At 42.3% G+C, this 23,992-nt stretch overlaps 1 protein-coding gene across 1 annotated transcript in view; it reads left to right on the top strand.

The window, feature by feature from the left end:
* The window catches only part of GORASP2 (golgi reassembly stacking protein 2), a 36,984-nt gene extending 20,728 nt beyond the window's left edge, over nt 1–16,256 (top strand). Inside the window, exons 3-10 of the mRNA XM_064287011.1 lie at nt 651–854; nt 1,299–1,385; nt 2,340–2,470; nt 4,980–5,112; nt 7,396–7,519; nt 11,779–11,865; nt 13,154–13,267; nt 15,114–16,256. Of these exons, the coding sequence (XP_064143081.1) occupies nt 651–854; nt 1,299–1,385; nt 2,340–2,470; nt 4,980–5,112; nt 7,396–7,519; nt 11,779–11,865; nt 13,154–13,267; nt 15,114–15,460 (1,227 nt within the window). The 3' untranslated portion in view covers nt 15,461–16,256. The remainder of the gene's footprint in view (nt 1–650; nt 855–1,298; nt 1,386–2,339; nt 2,471–4,979; nt 5,113–7,395; nt 7,520–11,778; nt 11,866–13,153; nt 13,268–15,113) is intronic.
* The last annotated feature ends 7,736 nt before the right edge of the window (nt 16,257–23,992 follow it).

The following is a 23,992-nucleotide window of genomic DNA, read 5'->3' as shown; positions in this document are numbered from 1 at the left end:
TTTACCCATGGTAAAGTCCCATAAGAAGGAAATTATGTAATCTCAGCAAAGAAAATTCTTATGCAGTAGCTTCTTGGTTAGTTTATTTTCTCAAAACAGTCTTAACATTTTAGTTCTTATCAACATGTCCCATATAATGGCCCTTATTCATTTATGTAATGAAATATTTAGCATACTGTTTCCATTTATTTTCCTTCCAGTTTCTAATAACATAATAAAATATATATGTAGGAGTACAGTCCAAAATCAAACTTCAACCCCAGCAAATGTTTTAGATTTAAAAACCAAAGTTGTCCCAGATTTGCTAGTAATGTGACTTTTTATGAAATAATTTGTTTTTAAGCCCTAGATCACTCCTAATAGTGTTGGGTTGCAAATTCCGTAATTCATAGTCAACTAATAAAAAAAGTCAGATGAAGTTGTTGCTAACCTAATTTCTTAACATTCTTTTACTTTGAGGAACCTCTGAATGTTAGTGAAGCTCTTTTTCTTTGCGAGCTTAAAAACAGTTATGCTTTACTTCTTGCCTATTGAATGTTTTATTTATATTGATTATTAATATTACTATTGTAGGCCCATAGGATACTTAAACTAAGATTGGTTAACATTGTTTGTATCTATTAAGGAAAATTATTTCTGTGTGTTCACAGAATAAAGACAATGATACTCTTAAGGATCTACTGAAAGCAAATGTTGAAAAACCTGTAAAAATGCTTATCTACAGCAGCAAAACACTGGAACTGAGAGAGACCTCAGTCACACCAAGCAATATGTGGGGTGGCCAGGGCTTGTTGGGAGTGAGCATTCGTTTCTGCAGCTTTGATGGGGCAAATGAAAATGTTTGGCATGTGTTGGTAAGTATTAACTGAGCCGTTCCTTCTAGTTTAAGAAGACAATGTAGAAATGTCTTTTAACAGTGTTTATCTCGGGTTTGGTAAGATTGTAGTGTTTTTTTAATTAGGATTATTATTTGACTGTTTTTAGTTTCTGAAAATCAGCATGCATTACTTTTGAAATAGGGATTAAAAAGAAAAAGCTTGAGGAAGAGAAGCAGCTATAATTTATCCATATTAAAGCAGATACTAGTAGTATTTTTAAATATTTTTTAAATGTTCTCTAATGTTTATGCTTAGGATTTTTAAATCATGTGTATTCTGGAGTTTCTGACATTATCTCTAACAAGACAGGGATTTAGGTTTTTTTTTTTTTGTCACTGTAATTAAGAACTGTGGACTGTTAAAATTATTTTATGTTCTATATATTAATTCTGGGTTTTTGTTTTTTTTTGGTCATCCTAGGAAGTGGAATCCAATTCTCCTGCGGCTCTAGCAGGTCTTAGACCTCACAGTGATTATATCATTGGAGCAGATACAGTCATGAATGAGGTAATTAGTGTATTTATTAATAATAAAACGTATATAACATTTTCTCATTGATTTTTGAGTTCAAAAGTATATCCGCAGACTTTGCATTTAAAGTAGAAATTTAGGTCTTTGCTAGTCAAGATAGCTTATGCTGCAGGGTGCTTAATGGGACATCTGGGAGGTTTCTTACTAGGCATAGCTGTGAGGAAAAACACACGTCAGTGTGGCAATTCCAAAGATTTTGTGTATGGCATACAGAAATTTCTTATGTAACCTCAAGACTAAATTAAATCCCTGTTTTGGTCTTTTTGTTTTTTAAGGTGACAAAATTAGCTTGACTATGTTTTGCTGTTATTGTTTGCCGTTGAGTTGTTTTTGACTCGTAGTGACCCCAAGTGACAGAGTAGAACTCCCCCATGATGTTTTCTTGGCTGTAATCTTTACAGAAGCAGATCACCAGGTCTTTCTGCCACAGAGCAGCTGGCTGGTTTGAACTGCCAACCTTTTGGTTAGCAGCTGAGTGCTTAACCCCTTGCACCACCAGGGCTCCTTTTGACTATATTAGTCACATCTGTTTCCTCATCCAGTAGCTAGTGGAAGTATACGTTGCTAAATCAAAAATGAAAGGAAAAAATAAGATGCCCTGATAACCAGGTTTTAATATTGGATAATAAAAGTAGAATATGTAGAGCTTGGATGTGGAAGAGTTTTACTAGGAATACTGACTAGGTCTTAACGGAGTTGGGGACAAGGTCATGCACATTGTAGGTAGCTAATATATTGGATTAAACTTTGCTTGGTGTATCAGTTTTAATAAATGATTTGTATGTCTGAGGCAGGGCCCAGAATCTGTTTTTTGGGTTTTTTTTTTTTTTTTTTAAGTTTCCCAGGTATTCTGAGAGTAGCCAGGTTTGAGAGCCACTGCTCTAAAGTAGAGTAACATAAATATGTTTTTCTCCTATGATGCTTTTGCAGTCTGAAGATCTTTTCAGCCTTATTGAAACACATGAAGCAAAACCATTGAAACTTTATGTGTACAACACAGACACTGATAACTGTCGAGAGGTGATTATCACACCAAATTCTGCATGGGGTGGAGAAGGCAGGTAAGGTCATTTTTTACACTAAGTTACGATTACTTCAACTTCCTATACAGATGTGTTGTAAACACCGATTGTTTTTATTTTGCAAGAAGCTATTGGTTTATTACAAGATCCTCTCAAGAAAAGAGCTGACCTAGAATATCTAAACCAACAATTCATTTTTCAAAAGCACACATCTAAGGAAATATGGTATATACACTATAGTTCTTTTCTTTACTGATCTAACAGCTAACAATCTTTTTATATTTGAGGAATTATAGAGCATAAGCCATAATCATAGGAAAACTTCAGATTTGGAAGCTTTCCTAAATGAGTTGTAAAAGATCCAACCCTTGCCGGGAAAAGGATGACTTAGCTGATGGAAGCAGGTAAACCCTTTATTTGGCCAGAATATCTTTACCCATACCATGTGAGATTCTTTAACTGAGCATATTTCACTGCCAGAATTCTACCTTGTTGCCATTTGAGAAAAGTGAGGTGGAAGTATTGTTTATGAATCTGGTCTTTTTAGGTAATTATCAAGTTATTATCGTCCACTATCCAGGTTTGTGAACACCCAGAAATATGATCTCCTCAGGGTATTCAAAATTGATTGATTCAGAAGAGCTGCCTCATATAAACTAAATTTGCAAAGAAGCCGTATATTCATTAAAGTGGCACTTTTAAAATTTACCGTAGAAAAATCCCCCTTTTCCAGTTAGGAGAATTCTCGGATCAGATTAGTGCCACAAGAGTGCTTGGTGAACATGGAATCAGAATGCAAGAAGAGATTAGGAATGGTGGAGTCCAGTAGCAAAGAACATTTCTACTTCTTTAATTTTTATTTAAGGTGATTAAACATTACTACATTCTTGTCCTTTGGGGCTTTTTTTTATTTAGACTCAGTGCTGATTATACCTTTTCTGTGGAAAACATTTTTCTTTTTGACAAGCTCAATACTGTTAATTAGCCATTGCTTTGTTCAGGCCCGTACAGGCCATTTTCCTGAGTCTGCCCTTCAAGCATGCATATGGTATATTTTTACCCAGATTTTCGTTCTTTCCCAGAGGCTGACCACATTTCATTCATTGCATCATATTTCCCGCAATTTCATTTATGGGGTGTCTTTAAATTTAGAAAGGGTCTTGCTGTTGCCTCAAGTACCTTCTCTGTCACTACTTCGTGATCGTGATTAATAAACATCTTGTTTCAAAGTGCAGCTACCTCTGAAAGGGCACCCTTGAACAGTATGAATTATTTAATCTTACTTTCTTCCTCTAAATCCCTCTGAGATCCAGACCACTGTGGGAATTGCAGTTTTGATGATAGAAAGCAGGAAAAGTGAGAGAAGAAAGAACAAGTAATTTTGTAGTATGAGATATCATGTTGCAAATCAGCTTTGGATAAGGAAGATCTGAAGCTGGCCACTGTCCACTTTTGGTGGTGGGGGTATCCATGGAGAAAATAGATGCCTTGGCAGAGGAACGGCACAGAGGTATAAGTACATGGCCTACTCAAAAAGTGTCAAGTAATTTGGCAAATAGAACCAATCATGTTGGAAATGTAAGTTGGAACTGCTCACCGAGGGCCCTAAATACCACAGTCAGGAATTTGGATATACTTTTGGCACTGGGACTGTGATAATTTATCAGTAGGAAGTTCCTTGGTTCCAAAGAGTAGAAACCTACTGTTACTGTCATAAGCAGAAATGAATTTATTGATATGGACTAGCTCATAAAGTCAAAGAAACAGCTGAAGAACCAGGCTCAGGACATTTCTAGGGATTTAGATAGCAAAGACTAATTGACAATTTTATCAGCATTCCACTGAGGGGATAAAGCCATTTTCAGTTTTCTGTTACAACCAAGATTTGCAGCCCTGGGCAAAAGAGGTTGGTTGGCCTATCTTTAGTCTTGAGCCACTTCCTTGGTTTGAACAGACCAGGCACCCTAATTGTCACTCCTACCAGCATTGCATTGCAGCAGCAGGGAAGTAACTCCCCAAAAGGAAGATGGAGAAAGGAATATTGAGAGGCCAACAGACTAAGTGAAGAAGCAATATGATCACATTTTTTAGGAAGATGTCTCTGGTGGCAGTGGGAGGATGAATTAGAAGTGGAATCTGGATTAAACATATGTGACTGATTTGTGTCAAGTTCTGCGATGTGTAAATGACATCGTCATACCAAAGTGCTTTGAGCTCTTTGGTAGAAAGCTGTTTGTCATTCATTCAACAAATTGTTATTAAGTGCCTACCATGTGCCAGGAACCATTTAGCCAGTAAACAAAACAAGGTGTTTGCCCTCCAGGAACATACATTTTATTGGGGGAGACAGACAATAAACAAATAAGCAGTGTGTCAGATGGTTATAAAAGGTCAAAGAAAAATAAAGGAGAGTAAGGGTAGTGGTCAGGGGAGACCTCTGATAAGATGACATTATTTAAAATAATGGAATTTTATTTGTTTTTATATTTCAAACATCTCAAAAAATGCAAGCTGTGATTAATAACTTTAAGAAAAAATATTTTTATAGCCTAGGATGTGGCATTGGATATGGCTATTTGCATCGAATACCTACACGCCCATTTGAAGAAGGAAAGAAAATTTCTCTACCAGGACAGATGACTGCTACACCTATTACTCCTCTTAAAGATGGATTTACGGAGGTAAGACAGCATTGCTACCTGAGTACATGGTAGAGTTTCCACTAAAACAAGCCAAGTGTTCGTATGTTTGGTGGTAGCACTAATTGAGATTGGGCAAATAATGAGTTAATATTGAGCATGCTGAATTTGAGATACTTCCAGGACATGCAGGTGGAAGTTAGATATAATGGTCCGGATTTCAGGAATGAGGGCAGGGCTAAGAGATACAGATTGGGGAATCATCTGTGAAGAGAGGGTAACTTAACCTAGTTGGAGGTCAGAGGACTGAAGTGAGAATCTCGAAAAACTCTAGTATTTAAATGCACGGGTAGGGAAGGATCCAGCAAAGGAACTTTTGGAGGAGAAATCCAAATGGAGAACAGAGCTTCCAGATAAAGGGCATAGTTAACACTGTCAGCTGCTGCAGAGAGATCAGGTGAGAGAGGGCATGAAAAAAAAGCATGTCCTGGGCTAGGGCAGTTTCAGAGACTTGACAGGGTGCAAATATCAGATTACAGAAGATACAGAGTGAATGTGAGGGATGATAAGGTGGTAACAGCTAGTGCTTAGGAGTCCTTGGGTGGTGCAGATGGTTAAGTGCTGGGCTACTAACTGAAAGGTTGATAGTTCATACCCACACAGAGACACCTCAGAAGACAAGCCTAGCAATCAGCTTCCGAAAGGTCACAGCCATGAAAAATGATATGGAGGGCAGTTCTACCCTGAGACGCATGGGTTGCCCTAAGTCAGAATTGACTTGACAGCAAGTGGTTTACTGGTTGGCTACTACTTGCTCCTTCAAGAAGCTTGATTGAGAAAGCAAGGAGAGCTAAGTGTCTGGCGGGTGGTGGAGGGGTGGAAGGTGAGTGAGGGGCAATTACAGGATCACAGTGAGGCATTTGAAGGAATATAGTTGTTGTTTTCTGTCAAGTCTGTTCTGACACACAGCAGCCTTATAGGTCAGAACAGAACTGCCCCATAGGGCTTCCTAGGCTGTAATTTTTCCCAGAGCAGATAACCAGGTCTTTTCTCCTGTGGAGCTGCTGGTGGGTTTGAACCACCAGCCTTTGGTTAGCAGCCAAGTACTTGCACCACCAGGGCTCCTTTTTTTAAGGAATAAGAGCAGTTATGCACTTGACTACTAGTTGAAAGGGTGGCAGTTCAAACCCACCCAGAGATGCCTTAAGAGATAGGCCTGGTGATCTGTTTCTGAAAGGTCACAGCCTTTAAAACCCTACGGAGTAGTTCTGTTTTGCACATGTGACATCGTCATGAGTTGGAATTGACTCAAGGCAACTAAAAACAACAACACAGTTTTTAAAATGTTTCTTTGTAAGAGGTATCCAGGGACAGTTAATTCTTACACAGCTAAATAAAAACCGAGGCCCCCCCCCCAAAAAAAAAAAACGAAAAAAACTGGTACAGTTGTAAAGTGAGGGCTACTGCCCTGTTGTTTTGTGGTACACAGTTTGACCATCCCCAATTCTAGAGGAAGTGAGTGGGAGCTACTGAGATGTTTAAGCCCCCCAAGCCCATTATCTCACAGCCAAAACTAGTGTGGTTACATGTCCAGACTCCTACCACCATATCTACTGCCCCACTCAGGGCATCCTGCCCCCCATGGGCCTCTATGTGCAGTCTGAGAACATCAGAGAGTGAAACGGTAGCTAGGGGAAGGGCCAAAATACAAATTGTGTAGGAATGTACCAAGTGGTGGAAGATAGAGTATTCAGAAGTGAGATGAGACAGCCCATCTGTAGAGTCCATATAGAGGCCCCTTTTTTTCCCTGAAGGTGGAGATATGGCTGCACCATTCATTCATTGGTGAGGAAAGATTAAGTGGACTCATGATTAGAAATCTTGAGAATCTTCTAAGGAATCTGTCATGGTGTTAAGACTTCAAGGTGATTGCTTCCACGAGCAATGGAAGTTTTAAAGAAAAACCGGCCGGAAATTCAGAGAGAAGAGAAAAGCAGTAGAATTTTAAGGGTAGAGTCAAATGACTTTTGAGTCAAGCAGTTAGGAAGGAGGAGAGAGTGGAATCTCCCTCTAGAGAGGAAGTAGTAAGAATTCTGTGTGTAACTGGGGGTAGGATGATGCCAGTGACATGGCGTCGTGGAATTGACAGTGCATGATCCCCAGCATGTATCACAGTGAGGAAGGAGTGTCTGAAGGCAGAAGTGTAGGTGGAAACTTTTGACAAGTAGTATATGATTAAAAAATGTATCTGTAAGACAGGTAAAAGCCAGTATTTGTATTTTCTTTAAAGTAAATTCAAGTAATTTTCTTTCTTTTTTTTGAAAGGTCCAGCTGTCCTCAGTGAATCCCCCGTCTTTGTCACCACCAGGAACTACAGGAATTGAACAGAGTCTGTCTGGACTTTCTATTAGCTCAGCTCCACCAGCCGTCAGCAGTGTTCTCAGTACAGGTGTGCAGAAATGTATATTGTTTTCATCCTGCTTTGTTTTTCATGATATTCTCAACTATAGAAATTTACAAAATAATGCCAGTGTACCTTGAAAACTGTGAATGTGCTCTCCATGGACACACAGGCCCAGTCCTCATAAGCTGGTGCTGAATTACCATGCACACACTGGCCAGCATTGACACCTCTGTGAATTTTAGACCCTATATTTCTCTTAGAGTCTACAACTTTTGGAGTCAGGAATCTACCTTTAAATTTTGTGTAATTGCTTTGTTTACTCAGCAAACACGTGTATGTCTTCTAAGTAGAAGCCACTGGGGATACAAAAGTGATACTGTTCCTTTCTTAGGGGCTCAGTCTTGCTCAGGGGACATGTCTCCCCTTCTCTCTCTTCTTTATTCTTTGTTCTACATGATATAGTCCTTTTTTTTTTTTAGTATTGTCTTATTTTTATTAACAGTGTTAAAAACAAACCTGTTGCCACTGAGCCCATTCCTACTCATTGTGACCTTACAGGACAGAGTAGAACTGCCTGTAGGGTTTCCAAGGCTATGATCTTTACAGAAGTGCGCTGCGACAGTTTTCTCCAGTGGAGCTGCTAGAGGGTTTAAACTGCCAACCTTTTGGCTAGCAACCGAGCACTTAGCCACTGTGCCGCCAGGGCTCCTTCTTAACAGTGTTAAGATACAATTCACATACCATCCATTTAAAGTGCATAATTCAGTGCTTCGTTAGTGTATTCACATAGTTGTACAGCCATCACCACAGTCAGTTTCAGAACATTTTCATTACCTCAAAAAAGACACCCTGTACCCATTAACAGCCACTCCATGTTCGCCCAATGCCCATAGGCAACCCCTAATCTACTTTCTGTCTCTCTGGATTTGCCTTTTCTGGACATTTCATACAAATAGAATCATACGATAGATGGTCTTTGTGACTGACTTTTCACTTGGCATAATGTTTTCAGGGTTCATCCATGATGCAGCATGAGTCATTGTTTCATTCCTTTCTATGGCTGAATAATATTCCATTCTGTGAATGTGTCACATTGGGTTTATCAGCTGAGGAAGACGTGAGTTTTGACTGTTGTGAATAATGCTGCTGTGGATATTCGTGTACAGGTTTTGGGGCAGACATATGTTTTCTTATGTAGGGTAGATCCCTGGGTCAGATGATGCAGTTCTTAGCATGTTAAGAAATCTTCATAGTCTCTTATTTTATGGTTTTCAGAATATAAGAATATATTTTATATTCAGTAAATCTTGAGTAAGTGAATGAAATACTGACATAGTTTTATTTCATTAGCACCTTTTATTTTTTAGCTCTTTTAATATTTGTATTCAAAATTTAGAAGCCCTTGTGGCACAGTGGTTAAGTGCTCGGCTACTAACTGAAAGGTCTGCTGGGGGTTCAAACCCACCAGCTGCTCCATGGGAGAAAGATGTGGCAGTCTGCTTCTGTGAAGTTCTACTCTGCCCTATAGGGTCGCTATGAGTCGGAATCGATTCAGCGGGAATGAGATTGAAAATTTAGTTATACCTCACTTTGTTTCAGGGTGGGTTTAAAATAGCCCACCAAGATGAAGTAAGGTTAAGAGTATAGTATCTGGAGTTGGCCCCCTGGGTTTCAGTCTTAGCTCTTTTCAGGGTCTTAGTTTTTTTCCCCCAAGAATCGAAATTAAAAAATTTTAACTTCCTATTATTTAAAATTTCAAACATACACAAAAGTAGAAGGGGTAGTATAATGAACCTCCATTACCTGTCACCCAGCTTCACCAGTTATCAGCATGGTAACATACCTCTCCACCCCCTACTTCTTGCTGGCTCTTTTTCCAGCTCCATCAAGATACAATTTACATACCATAACATTAACTCGTTTTAAGTATACAATTTAATGATTTTTAGTAAATTTATAGAGTTGTGCAGTCGTCATCACAGTCCAGTTTTAGAACATTTCCCAGATGGAATTAAATATTAATGTCGTTAGTATCTAATCATAGATACAGGTGGAAGGAATCTTAAAGTTTATTTCATTCAAGTAGTGTTCAAATTCTTTTTTATAATATTATGATTTTTTTACCTCCCCTCAGATGGTTCTCAGTTTATCCCTGAATAGACTTAGTAAAAGGTGGGTTGGGGTACTTCCTAAGGCAACAATTGATAACTGTTTTAGAATAAGGGTGCTCCAGTGCCACGTGGCAGCTCTTCTAACCTTTGCAATAAGTGACATTTCTCTTCAAGTCCCAGTTTATTTTTGACCTATTTTAAATCTCTCCTCCTTGCATTATTGCTATCTCTGTATTTTCTCATAAGCACATTTACTGAGATCCCTGGCTTTGTTAGACTGCAGGGAAATTGTTTCCTGAATATTAAAATTAAAGTGTAAATAAAACAATAATTGCTCAAAAGAGACTTAAGAGAAATCAGCATTTTCATTTTGAGTAAATCAGTTTAAAAATACTAAAATGTTTCTAGCATGACATATTAGAAACAACTTTTTTTCGTTAAGCATTTATTATTCTGTCTTCACTTTTAATTATATTGCTTGCACAGACGCCCAAGAAGTAACTTTAGAAATATAAAAATGTATTTTTTTAAACTCTTCTGTGGATTTGAAATATTTTGGATTATGAAATTTTTAGAAAGATAAATATATCATTTTGAAATGGCGTTGATCAGTATGACCTTTTTGGTGCACCCGCTCACACCCCTGTCCTCCTTTGCTTGAATTCTCTGCAGAAGATTTATCACTGTCTACATGCTGTGTTTTTTACTTGTTTGTTTCCCTTTCATCTCCTGCGTCTCATTAGAATATAAATTCAATGAAACTAGAGATTTCTGTTTCCTTCATACTGTAAAGTGCCTCAGTGCCTAGAACGATATCTAGGTGTCCCCCCAAAACTTGACTGAACAAACCAACCATCCACCCCAACCCGTTGAGAATCTGATGAAAGCAAAGAACTCACTTCCCCCCAAATGCACATACGCACAAATGTTACCTACAATTTCAGGAGCTCCACACACTACATGAAGCCTGTTCATGGGCCTCGGATTTAGAATTTCCAGTTTAGATCCACTTTGTTCCTTTTGAGACCATGAGTGTTTCTACCCTTTAAGGACAAAAAGAAACTATGTTAAAGACTTTATTAAGAACTAGTGGAAATTTGATAGCCAATCCAAGCTGCTATAAATTTCTAAAAACCAAAATTCAAAGACAAATATAAAAAATTAAAGCATCGCTATTGTATGTGACCACTTAATAATCCACACAGTACCTAACAGTTTGGTTCAGAATGTAGAAGAGTTTCTGACATTTGAGTGGAATAACATAGCCAGGGATCTAGTAGAAACTTTGCAAATGCTTCAGCTAGGCTTTTTCTACTTTGCATGCCTCCAATTTTTGCAGAAAAGTAAATGGGTGAGTAAATAAATTAAAGATTATCTGAAAATGGTTGATTCATACTTTTAAGCAAAATGCATTCCTGCTACGGTATTTAAACGGACTTCGGTAAGACAATCTAGAATCTACGTACAGTATTACTATTGTTTAGGCATCTGCAAACCTCCCACTTGAGTAGGTGTTAAACACTAATAGATAGCTCTTTATTAGAGATGGTGCCCGAAGGTTATTTGTATATGAATAATTTAATCTTCTTAAGCTAACACCAGTAAAATTTTGAATGTATTAGAAGACTTCAAAGGAATGTCATAGAACCTATGGTCAAGGAAATGGAGATTCAGAAAGCCAAGTCACTCTCCATTTCTGGAGGTCCACATGCTCTTTTGTCTCTTTCAGGCCATCTGCCTTTATCCTGTCCTCCAGACCAGTGTTCATTGGTCACAGGGCACAGGCCCCCAGCAACCCCAGGTTTACATGGTCTGTCAGGTCAAGAGCCCAGTAGAGATTGATGTGACTCTTTATGTCCCATTTCCAGGTTTCCAGTTTTCTGATCTAGCCCTGCTTAGCTCAGCTGTAAATCTCTTGTCCAGTGAGCTTAGCCTGGGGGTGGGATGGCAGAGCCTTCTGCCCTCTTGGCCCCGGCTCTGCTCACAGTCTTCTGTAAGGGCTGTAGGCAGAGTAGGTAGATCAACTATGACAGATGTGTGTGGTTGGTGATGCAGCCAGAAGTCAGGACTGACACTGAATGAAAACCTGACAATCGGGAAGGGGGAGGCACTGAAGATTGTCTTCATAGAGTCTGTGGCTCTTTTTGTCCACTGAGTTTATTAGAAGTTTTTTAAAATTTGCTTTTATTTCAGGCATACCAACAGTACCATTATTATCACCGCAAGTAAACCAGTCCCTCACTTCTGTGCCACCAATAAACCCAGCTACTACATTACCAGGTAAGCAGCAGAGGATTCAAGATGTGTGTAATGATAATAGCATTGTTCATACTTGGCATCTTAAAAAATAATGAAAAAAATCTTATACCTAGGTAGTGACTTTTAGGTTTTTTAGTGGCATTTTATCTCTGCAGTGACTTTGTGATAAGTGAGAGCAAGTAGCACCTCTCCTAAGCAGACAAACAGATGTTAGTCACCCAGCTAGTTAGCCACAGGGCCTGGGACTTCTTAACCACCCCCCCCCCCACCCCTCCCAACACCCACAATGTAGCATGAGCAGGAGCAAGCAATGTGGAAAAGTTTGTTCTTCGGCACCCACTTGGTTAGGTCTTTCTGATATTTATGTGAATAGACACTGTGTCCTGGGAGATAGCGCTTCTTATTTGGGTCTTAGTAGTTCTCATATTAAATTAACTTTCTTTTTATTTCTGTGAATACCAAGTACCTTAATCCAGCTGATAACAATCAAATATTTCAATGATCAAATGTACTTTTCTGTGAGAGCCTTTCGTTGTATGACTAAAAGATGCCGTTATATAGTCATAGCCATCGAACAAGCATGTGCACGCACACTGAGTGATAAAGCAAATATGCTGAAATGGGAAGTGTGGGTAATTGGGGTGAAAGGCATACATGGGAGTTCGTCGTGCTGTTTTGCAACTGTAAGTCTGAAACTTTCAGAATTTAAATTTTTTAATTTTTTTTTTTAAAGAAGACATTCAGAGAGACTATAAACTTCAACCATCGGTGAAAAATTCAGTTCCATTTACTGCCGTACTTGCTGAGCTAATCAGCCATTTCTCCAAGGCAGCCAGGCAGGCCATTGTCATTCTTGTTCCAGTGTTTTAGCAGTGTTCGTTGTTTTAACCTTTGTTCATTTAGCCATCTGATCACTTAAGTATAGAAATATATTTCAGTTAAGTTAGGTTTTCTTGTTACTGTTATTATAAGGAGCCCTGGTGGTGCAAAGGTTAAATGCTCAGCTGCTAGCTGAAAGGTTGGTAGTTTGAACCCACCTTTGGCTCCTCAGAAGAAAAGGTGGTGGTCTGCTCCCCTAAAGACTGCAGCCTAGAAACCCTATGGGGCAGTTCTACTCTGTCATGTGGGGTTGCTAAGAGTCCAAATCAGTGACACCGAACAACAACAATGTTATTATAACACAAAGCTGCCACATATCAAGTGGTTTCCAGTATTCTCTTTGAAGTGGGCAGTATCTTTTTCAGTGTACGAGACTCATTTTTCACCCAGGTGAAGTGGTTTACCTTTTGTTCTTTTGTCTTCTCTCCAGGTCTGATGCCATTACCAGGAGGAGGACTGCCTAACCTGCCCACCCTCCCCAACCTCAACCTCCCTGCACCACACATCATGCCAGGTGTTGGCGTACCAGAAATCGTGAACCCGGGTACGTTGCAGATCCTACCCTCCTAGGAGCGTCCTCTCTAATAAAAAAAACTGCAGCCAGGAAAGCCGATCCTCCATTTCAGTTTTTTCGGAAAGGACAGAATGATTTAACAAATTTCAGCTACTTCAAATAAATACTAATCCTTTTATTTAAAAAACTTTAAAAACATCTTTGTGAATCTTAGGGGGATATTTGACTAGGAAGATGAGGGCATGGGTACAAAGACCACCCAAGAGCTTTTCGAGGCTACAGGCAAGTGTTCCCACCTCCCTCCTCTGCCTGGCCGCCTCTCCACCCTCTTTCTCCTCTTCCTGCATCCTGGCAGCTCAAGTCCCACTAAAAGCCATTTGTAGAGATAAAGAACAGTGGTTTAGCAGTACAGTAACTGATTGATGAAGGGTGTACAGTTCGTCCAGAGGAGGTGAATGAATTCCCCATTGTTTTATTTGGGTTTGGGCCACTGCCACCAGGGGCTAACGTGCCTGTTATTTGTAGCCCAGACCCAGAAACCTTGGCTGTCTCAGTGCAGATAACCAAAACTGTCACCTCTGATCAGTCAGCTGGGCTTGTTATTTGATAAATATTCTCCTTTATTAACAAATGTTATAATAAAAACTGTGTGTGGTTTTAGCTACAAGTAGCAGATATTCAAAGTGTTTATGCTCAGTTGTACACACTGATGAAAACCAAGCAGCAGAGTGTCCTACAAGTCTGCTCTGATAGTTAATGATTACCCAGATCACCTCAAACCTTGGGGGTGGCCGCATGTCAGGGTTATTTTGAATTGCAAATCTCAGTGGTTTGGCCCATCAGCGATGCCAGCTAATGATCTTATTACACTGTGGTGTACACTGCCACACTTACGTCTGGATTTTAAATGTCCCTGTTGTAATGCTCGTTATCTCTCTTTATTCATTAACCCATCCTGTTAACTGACTTCGTTCCTCAGCTCAAACCAAAAAAACCAAACCCAGTGCCGTTGAGTTGATTCCGAATCATAGCGACCCTACAGGACAGGGTAGAACTGACCCTAGAGTTTCCAGGGAGCGCCTGGCAGATTTGAACTGCTGACCCTTTGGTTAGCAGTCGTAGTACTTAACCGCCATACCACCAGGATTTCCTCAGCTCAGGGTTTTAAAAAACAAAGAAAGTACTAGTGAACTCTTACCATTTACTGTCTTCACACTCCCTTTGTCTTTTCTTTTGTATCCTATATTCCTGGCACCTCCTCTGCCCTTTCTCGAAATTGACTGAGTGAGAGCATTAAGTGTTTCAGCAGCCCAGTGGTTACCCTGAACCTGTGTTTTACAACACGCCTTTCCTTTGTTTCTTAAAGAATATTCTTTTCCTTCATTCTGCATTGTAAAATCATCAGAGTAAATCCATCAGGTAGAATATAGGTTGTTCTCTATCACAGGACTTAAACAGAGGCTGCATACCTAGGGTGGGGCAAATAGGAGGGGCTGAACAGAACGGTTAGCCCCTGTAGCTCTTCTTTCTGTTGTCTGTCGAGACAGCAGCTATAAGCCTGCAGCTTGCCTGAGGCAAGTGGGAGCTCTCCCACTTGACATTCAGTGGAGATGCATTGCCTGCTGTGTGGGCCCCAGTCTTCCCTGACGAGGAGAATCGTTTCTTCCCTGAGCTGGGTTTCCCTCAGTGCTGGGCTGAATCACATGGAGCCTGGAAGCCAGGGGAACCTTTCTTCCTGGGCCGCTGGTATCACAGTAAATACTTAACTCTGTCATGGCCTTCAACTGGGGGTAAACAAAAGTTGTGGTTTGTTTGGCTATCACTGCTGCTGTTTTGGTGCTAGGAAGATGTATGATGTGTGCCATTTTTGTCCTAGGTTTGCCACCTCTTCCTTCCTTGTCTTCCCGAAACTTACCTGGCATTGCACCTCTCCCCATGCCATCTGAGTTCCTCCCGTCATTCCCTTTGGTTCCAGAGGTCTCTTCTGCAGTAGGCTCAGGGGAGCTGCTGTCTTCCCTTCCACTTCCCAGCAACCCACCTTCTGACCCTATCACGACTACTGCAAAGGCAGACGCTGCCTCCTCACTCACTGTGGATGCGATGCCTCCAACTTCAGAGGCCCCAACCGCTGTTGAGGACAGAGTCAGCAAACCCGCCCCATCCAGTGAGAAGCCTGTTTCTGTGGTTACGGATGCAAATGTTTCTGAGTCACCTTCATTGTGAACCATTCTGCAGAATCAGCGTGGTGTGTTTATTTAACCACAGGAGCGTGTCTGGAAATGCAAACTATCATTCATTTCATTCTAGTTTGTACCGTATCTGTAGGCATCCTGTAAATAATCCTAAGGGGAGAACTCAGCGAGAGGGTGTGGGCTTGTATCCTGCCAAGTTGGGGTGGGGCTCACAGGCCGGGAAGGGAAATGTCAGAAATTGCTTGTATTGTAAAACAACCAAAAAGAATTGTTAAGAGTGGCTTGCTGCCAGGCTTCCACTGCCATTCTTGAGGGTGTACATCTTTGGGAAAGGTGGTAACAGGGTGTCCTCTAGGTTCCTGTGTCCTCACTGCTCCTTCTGTAAGAAAATGAAATATTTTATGCCTAGTACTCACACGCAACATTTCTCTTACTTTGTAAATCGTTTGCAAGGGTGCAAACCACCTCACTAAACCGTGAAAGGAAGATATATTTCACTTTTGGTCTCTCTGAGTTGCATCTCTGTTGAGGTTTGCAAGAAAATTCCAACTAAAGATGTTTGTTAAAGTTACACAGTGTGCACTATTAATTGAACATCTTTTTATTCAGCCTGTACACAGATCTTGTTTTACGTTCTCAAGGTTACTCAGACATTTTGTAACTGCTGCTGTTGCTTTATAGGTCCACCATAAAATGGCATTTAAAAAGAAATAAAGGAGGTGTTGCACAGTTTTCAACCAGAAGGTGGCACTTTGTGGCTACTCACAATACTGTAGCTATACTGGGAAAGCAGAGACACAGCAATAAATTACAGTGATTTTGCTTTTCTTCTTGTGTTGTATGTAAATCACAACTCTTAATTGTCACATGCACTTGTTACTCCCCAGTATGTCATACGTCTTTCATGTAATTACGTTTTATGTTTTACTTTCTCGAAACTAAGTTTTCTGAGAGGTGGAAAATTAACTGGAAATGACTTATTGAATGAGATTAAACACATCTTGTATCACTGTTTTTGAAATAAGATGAAAGAGACCCATTGGTCATTGACCTGGCACTAGTAGGAAGATGCTCACGCCCCTGCAGTGGTGGGTGTGGCAGCACACGTAGCTGTTCTGCGACCACGCTGCAGAACCCAGAGTTAGTAGCACCAACCCAGAACCTCCAGTGTGAGGCCCTGTGCCAGCCCCTTTGTCTAATATATCCATTTCTGGAGCCAGGTTTGTACTTGAAGCTAAATGATAGACTAAGGTTGTAGCTGTAACCATAGCTTCTCCTGTTTGCATTAGAAATATCTCTAGATTATTTTTCTCAGTCAACAGTCAGCAATCCTGTTTCTTTAAAAGGAGCTTATAACAGGTAGGAAAAATACAAGTACATTTAAACATTATAGTTTTCAAGTTTCCAGGAAGGGAAAAGTTGAACAAGTTGTTACTTAGAAGCAGCTCACATAAAAAATTTAAAAATACAAGGTAAGGAGACACTTCAAGAAAAAGCAAGTAAGTGATTTTTCGGCTTTCCAATTTTTTTTTTAAGCAGTTCTTTCATTGCAGTGATTCTTAACTCTCTCGAGGCTACAATCCTCATGTGAGAATGATGAGAGCCCTGGGCCATCTCAGAAAAATGTCTGTAAGCATATATAAAACAGTGAGCCCTGTGGAAAGAGAGGGGTTCTCAGCACTCACTTGGAAGACAAGTGCAGCTGGCCTAGACTAGCTCACTGGTTCTTCCCTGAGATGGGAGACACAGCTTTTCTATTCTCCCTTTAGAGAAACCAGTTTAGGTCCTTATAGATAGCAGTAGGTCCTGTTCAGGGGCCAGAAACAGGGATGTCCCTAACAGCAGGTCACTCTCTGCCTTGTAGGGAAACTGAAGGATTGATCCCCGGGGTATCCAGGACAGGTGCTGTCACAGAGCTGTAGCTCCAAAGCCAGCACACGAGGTGAAGTGAGGCTCAGAATGAAAAGCCCTGTGGTCACTCGTGTGCAGGTGTTCACACCAGAAAGGCACAAGGCAGTCACGAGGGGGAAGGACATTACTCTGGGTTGGTTATCACAAAAATCCTTAAAATAGTGGCTTAATCGAGAGTTTCTCTCCCATGTTGAGATAGTTGGAGTTAGTTTGTCTGAGGCCTGCATGGCCCACCAGTGTCAGATCTCGGCTCCCATCTTATAGTTCTCCTGGATGTGGTGTCCATTGCCAAGGGCATCCATGGTCTCAGCAGCCAGAACCCCAGCCATTCCATCCTCATTCCAGGCAGCCAGGAGAGAAGGGCATCCCCTTTAGGGTCACTTCACAGAGGTTTGCACACAGCTCTTTGCCTCACATCTGGCCAGAGTGGAGTCACAGGCCACACGTAGCTGGAAGGGAGGTCAGGAAATGTAGACTTCCGGACCACCAGCTGCCCAGCTAAATCTGAGGGTGCCATGCGTAACTAAGGAGGAAGGAGGGCAGCCAGTGAGGGACAGTTGGCAGCCCCTGCTGCACCACAGAGGGCTGGATGTGGGCCTTCAGGGTGAGCATACGACATGGCTCCACTGCTCACCCACAGTTTGATGGGAACCAGGAGAAGAGGCACTTCTGGCAAGGGGGGCTGGGGCGAGGGGCAGGAAGGCTTCTGAAAGGTGACATTTGACGTGAAGCATCGGGCAAAAAAGACACCAGAGGCCTTTCCAGGTTAGGAAAAGCCATAAGTGAGGATCAGCAAGGAGTCAGAGCACAGGGTTCGGACCCTGTATGACCCTGTGTGCTATGACCCTGTGTCCTCTCGTGAGTGGGATCTTTGTCTTAAAACTGAGGGGTCACTGAACGGTTTCTATGGTGGATAGGAGGCTGGGGTGGAGAGTAGTGAGAACAAAGGTTTGCATTTGAGCAAACCTGCTGTGGTAGTCTGGGGGGTAGAGAGGAGGAGCCACGGTCCCTCCAGAGGTGGAGAGCCCTGAAATGAGCAGCAGAGCAGGAAAGAGCTTCTTCAGGAGAGACCGTGAGGATGGATTTATCTTTTCCTCCTCTGATTTCTGTTCCTGTTTTCTGTTTAGTCCATTGCTAAACCTGCTTACCTTGGAACAGCTTAGCTTACCTCATTTCCTGAAAATTCCAAAGACCTAGGACAGCCTTGTGGCCTCTCATTTTTGAGGCACCAATTAAAGCTCAAGGATGGCTCAGCTCACATGTCGGGACATTGCCGTTGGTGGCCAGAAGCAAGGATGTGAGGCCACGGGCTGCTGTGACAGCAGTAGTGACATGGAAGGCCTGACCCCTCCTTTAAGGAACTTGCAATGTGGGCAGGAAAATAAAGTGGCTTCATGAAAGTCCATGCAAAGTGCAAGAAGTGAATAACAAGTGGTTTGGAGTTAGCAGAAAGGGAACATTGTCTGGCAGCTGAATCAAGGAAGGGTTGGCTGGGCCAACAGCTCAGCAGGTAGAAAAACCAGGGGTTAAAAATTCAAGAGATGGGTCCTACTGGGAGCTCACACAGCAGGAGAGCCCTACAGCCTGTTGGCTGCAGGTACATTTATTAGAAAATAAAAGGTATTTTATTTCAATTATTTCTTTGTCAAAGGCTTTTTCTGCAGCGAGTGCCCCTTTATAACACTTCTTAAGGAAGGCTTGTTCTCCCAGCCTGGAGGTAAAGGCCTTCCCCTTTAATTACCTGACGCCCAGCAGAGGTTTTTCAACCCTGACTCTAGATTAGAATGCAGATTCCTGGTTCCCATCCTAGGCCTTTGTGGTTTTTAAAAACTTCCCAGAGGACTCTTGACATGTAGCCAGGAGTGAGAGCCCTGCCCTGCACACGCATTTCTCTCCCTCATGGAGCCTGTCCCCGCCCTGTCTATAATTAACAGGCACCTTGCCTCCTCCTGGAGCCCCTGGGTAGTGCAAACAATTAAGCGGTTGGCTGCGGTAAAAGTTGGTGGTTCAAATCTGCCCAGAGCCTCCATTGAAGAAAGGCCTGGAGACCTCCTTCCAAAAGATCACAGTCATTGCAAACCCTATGGAGCTCAGTTCTGTTGAGTGCAGTTCTATGCTGAAACACAGTCTCCATGAGCAGGAATCTACTCCATGGCAAGTGGTTTTGTTGGCTTTTTTTAATCTCAAAATGCTACGGAGTGCAGTTCTACTCTGCAACACATGGGGTCGCCATGAGTTGGAATAGACTCAGAGCAACTTTTTTTGTTTTGGCTTTTTTTTTTCACTTGATAATTGAGTCAGCTGCTTCATAACCCAAGGAGGTAATAAGGAAATGCACAGCTTGTTTACCAAGAGAACGGGTATTTACTTTTATCGCTTAGCAAAGTGTCAGACTAGAGGAGGGATCCTTTTACCTCTGATATTTTTTCTGCATTAGATCTAGTAAGAAGAATTTATGGCTTGGCTAACCAAAGCACTCCTATATAGGCCTCTTGGGTACGGAGCCAGTTTGATCAAATAGAAGAAAAATGGGTGAAGGCCACGGCCAGTTACCTGAACAGGAGAACAGCAGGCTGGCGGAAGGGCAAGTGGGCTCTCTCCCAGGCTGGCATCACTAGGAGCTCCGCCCTGACACTCCCTGCACCCACTTGCTCAGATGCACCACCCCAAGGCCCAGGACTTGCTTGAGACAGAACAGAAAGGTGATATAAACTTGAGGAAGAAAATAGGTCCTGGACAGTGACTGGAATTGGGGTTTTACCAGTGTCTTCTCCTGAAGCCGTATTCTGGGTTCCCAAACCCATCCATTATTTACCATAGCAACCATACTGCGAGTGACCTTCAGTTCTCTTTTTTAGGGACCAAGGAGTTTGTAATCAGAATTAATGACTTCCTGAATGACTTTCTTGTCCTCCACTCTATCTGTAGTCATGATGGCCACCGTTGAGACTGGCATTAATAAGTCAGCCTGAGGTTCAGGGAAGCATCTTCAAGAAGCACTTGACTTAGGGCACCTGGGTATGGAATTAAGGGAACTTCTCTTCTTTTACACTTGCATGTTGCCAGAATTTTTAAAGACAGATATGAATTAATTTTTAATGAACAAAAACAAGGTTTGGGGGAGGTTGGAGCTCTTCTGCACTGCTGATGGGAATGTAAAATGGTACAACCACTATGGAAAACAATATGGTGACTCCTTAAAAAGCTAGAAATAGAAATAACAAATGATCCAGCAATCCTACTCCTAGGAATATATTCTAGAAAAATAAGAGCCGTCACAGGAATAGACATATCACACCAATGTTCATTGCAGCATTATTCACAATAGCAAAAAGATGGAAACAACCTAGATGTCCATCAACAGATGAATGGATAAACAAATTATGGCACATACACACAATGGAATACTATGCAACGATAAAGAACAGCGATGAATCTGTGAAACATCTCACAACATGGATGAATCTAGAGGGCATTATGCTGAGTGAAATAATCACAAAAGGGCAAATATTGTATAAGACCACTATTATAAAAACCCAAGAATAGGTTTAAATGGCAGAAAAAAAAATTCTCTCATGATTATGAGAGGAGAGGAGTGGGGAAGGGAAATCACTACATAGTAGACAAGTGTCAGCTTTGGCGAAGGGCAAGATAACACAGGGGAAGTCAGCACAACTTGACTAAGGCAAAGCCATAGAAGCTTCCTAGACATATCCAAACACCTTGAGGGACCAAGTTACTGGGGCTGAGGGCTGGGAACAATGGTCTCCTGGGACATCTACGACAACTGGCATAACACAGCTCATAAAGAAAATGTTCTACATTCTCACTCCGATGAGTAGTGTCTGGGATCTGAAGTTTTTGAGTGGCCATCTAAGATACATCTACTGGTCCCATCCCTTTCAGAGCAAAGAAGAATGAAGAAAACCAAAAACACAAGAAAAATATTAGTCCAAAGGAACCAGAGAGTCCACCAGCCTGAGCCCAGATGAACTAGATGATGCCCGGCTACCACCACTGACCACTCTGACAGGGTCACAATAGAGGGTCCCAAAGAGCAGGAGAAAAATGTAGAACAAAATTCAAACTCACACAAAAAAGACCAGACTTGCTGGTCTGACAGAGACTGGAGGAACCTCCCAAAGTATAGCCCCAGACACCGTGCTAACTCAGAACTGAAACCACTCCCAAAGTCCACCTTTCAGCCAAAGATCAGACAGGCCTATAAAGCAAACAATAACACGCATGAGGAACGTGCTTCTTAGTTCAGTCAAGTAAATGAGACCAAATTGGGCAACACTTGCCCAAAAGCAAAGAAGAGAAGGCAGGAAGAGTCAGGAAAACTGGAGGAATGGACATGGGGAAGCCAGGGTGGAAAGGGAAAGGGGGAGAGTGCTGACACATTGCAGGGATTGTAACCAATGTCACGGAAAAATTCGTGTATAAATTTTTGAATGAGAACTAATTTGTCCTGTAAACTTTGATCTAAAGCAAAACAAAGTTTTTTGTTTTTTTTTTTAAAGAAATTTCCTTATTGCTAGAATATTGTATAAGCCTGAAAGGAAAACAAACAACTATCAAACTTTTCCAAATGTGTCATATTTCTGTGTAAGAACGCTTAAAGCTTCGGTTTACTTCAGCAAGCCTAAACTCATTTCTGTTGTTCATTATCAGGTTTTTCTGTTGAGAGAGAGAGAGAAGGACGAGATCTGCAGGCACGGGCTCTAGTTTAGAATTATCAGTGAAATTTCCCTTAATAGGGAAACTATTTACAAACTCGTAAATGAGTTTGGCCAGAAATGTCCGTGTTTGAGGCAGCTATGCTGAGAGGAGCAGTCCCCGGGAAGATGATGGCAAGTCCACATTGTCTCGAGACATCTTGTGGCAAAAGCCTCTCTGACCCTGGCGTTTAGGTCCCTGAAAGTCATGTTAGCTGTCAGGTACATGAAGCACACAGCTTTAATGTTGGGTCATTGAAGATCAGCAGCCGGAAGGCCTGCGTGCACCTTGGCAGTGGAGAACTTAAAGGTGAGCGCACACTCCCTCTATCAGGGAGCTGAACAAGGGCAAGGGGAAAGCTTCCTGCGGTATAAGTCCAATGAACAAGATCCCCATTACGGTTACCCCACCTTTGTCTCTGCCAAGTTTTTGTTTTCTTGGAATGACCTGATATAAAAAGGGCATGAAACCCCAAACCAAACCAAACCAAACCCACTGCCCTCCAGTCGATTCCAACTCATAGCGACCCTATAGGGCAGAGTACAACTGCTCCATAGAGCTTCCAAGGTGCGCCCGGCGGATTCAAACTGCCGACCTTTTGGTTAGCAGCCTTACACTTAACTACTACGCCACCAGGGTTTCCCATGAAACCCCTGAGACATGAAATTCATTTCCCAAATTCACATCTCTCCTAGGCAGATAGCACGACCTGAGGGAAAAAACTGAACCCGCCGGATCTTTGGAGCCCTGATGCGGCCAGGTTCCAGGAGGGCACAGGTGAGGGGTGGCCAGAGTTGAAACACCCAAGCAGAAAGGAGTGAGAGCACAGGTGCCGCTGGGCAGGCCCCACGCCACCTTCCGGCTCTGGGCTTGATCCCTGGACTGGTGGTTCCCACGGTGCAGCACCCGGAGGGGGAAAAAATTCGTGTCTGTGTATTTATTTTGAAGCTCTGGTGGGTAAGCACTCAGCTGCTAACCAACCAAAAGGTCGGCCGTTCAAATCCACCAACCGCTCCTTGGAAACCTTATGGGGAAGTTCTACTCTGTCCTATAGGGTCGCTATGAGTCAGAATTGGCTCTACAGCAACAGGTATATTTATTTTAACATGTATTTTTTTTTTTTTAAAGTTGTCTCAGATGAACCCAGTTTCCTTTGGAAATAAACTTTACAGAGAAAACGGAATTAAAAAGAAGTGCTGAGTTGATAGATGCTAGGTGCCGGCCACCGTGCTGGGAGGTTTTTCCTACGAATTGCAGGAGGTAGTACTGACATCTCCGCACAATAAGCCGAGGCTCAGAGGCCTCCCACGGTTCATACAGCGGGAAAGGTTTGGGGTTGGAGTTGGACCCAGGTAGGCCTGTCTGGTCCCGAGCTCTAGTTCTGCCCTCACACCGCGGAGCCGCCGCAGGGCACCTGCTCTCCTACAGTTTTGTTGCGACTGTCGGAACGACTTTCACTTTCGTCCAGGCACTCCTGTTCTCACCACTGCGCACGTGGAGGATGAACTGGGCCAAGGCAGGCTCCCGAGCAGGACCCGCAGTGCTCTTCGCCGTCCACCAGGTGGCGCCGCGAGCCTGGGTAAGGTGCGCCCCGTCGGAGGCCACGGGGTCTCCGGGCCGGTCTTGCAGGGCCCCCTGGGCGGGGCGGGCATCGCGGGAGCAGCGCCAAAGGTGGGGGCAATTTTTATTCTTTGGAAGAATGGCTCTGGGACATAACCCAGCACCTCCTTTCCACCCTAGAGCATTTAGCTTAGGGGTAGTCTGCAGAAGAGCTTGGGTACATTTACCAAAAGGAGTCCCTTTTCATAAAATTTTAAGGTAAATATATTGACTTGTTCATAGCCGTGGAGTCAATTCCAACTCATAGCGACCCTATAGGACAGAGTAGAACTGCCCCATTGGATTTCTGTCCTCTTTACAGAAGTTGACTGCC

The sequence above is a fragment of the Loxodonta africana genome, chromosome 6 (genome assembly GCF_030014295.1).
Source record: "Loxodonta africana isolate mLoxAfr1 chromosome 6, mLoxAfr1.hap2, whole genome shotgun sequence".
Lineage (NCBI taxonomy): Eukaryota > Metazoa > Chordata > Mammalia > Proboscidea > Elephantidae > Loxodonta > Loxodonta africana.
Note: the sequence above shows the minus strand (reverse complement) of the source record. Positions and strands in the feature narration are given on the sequence as shown.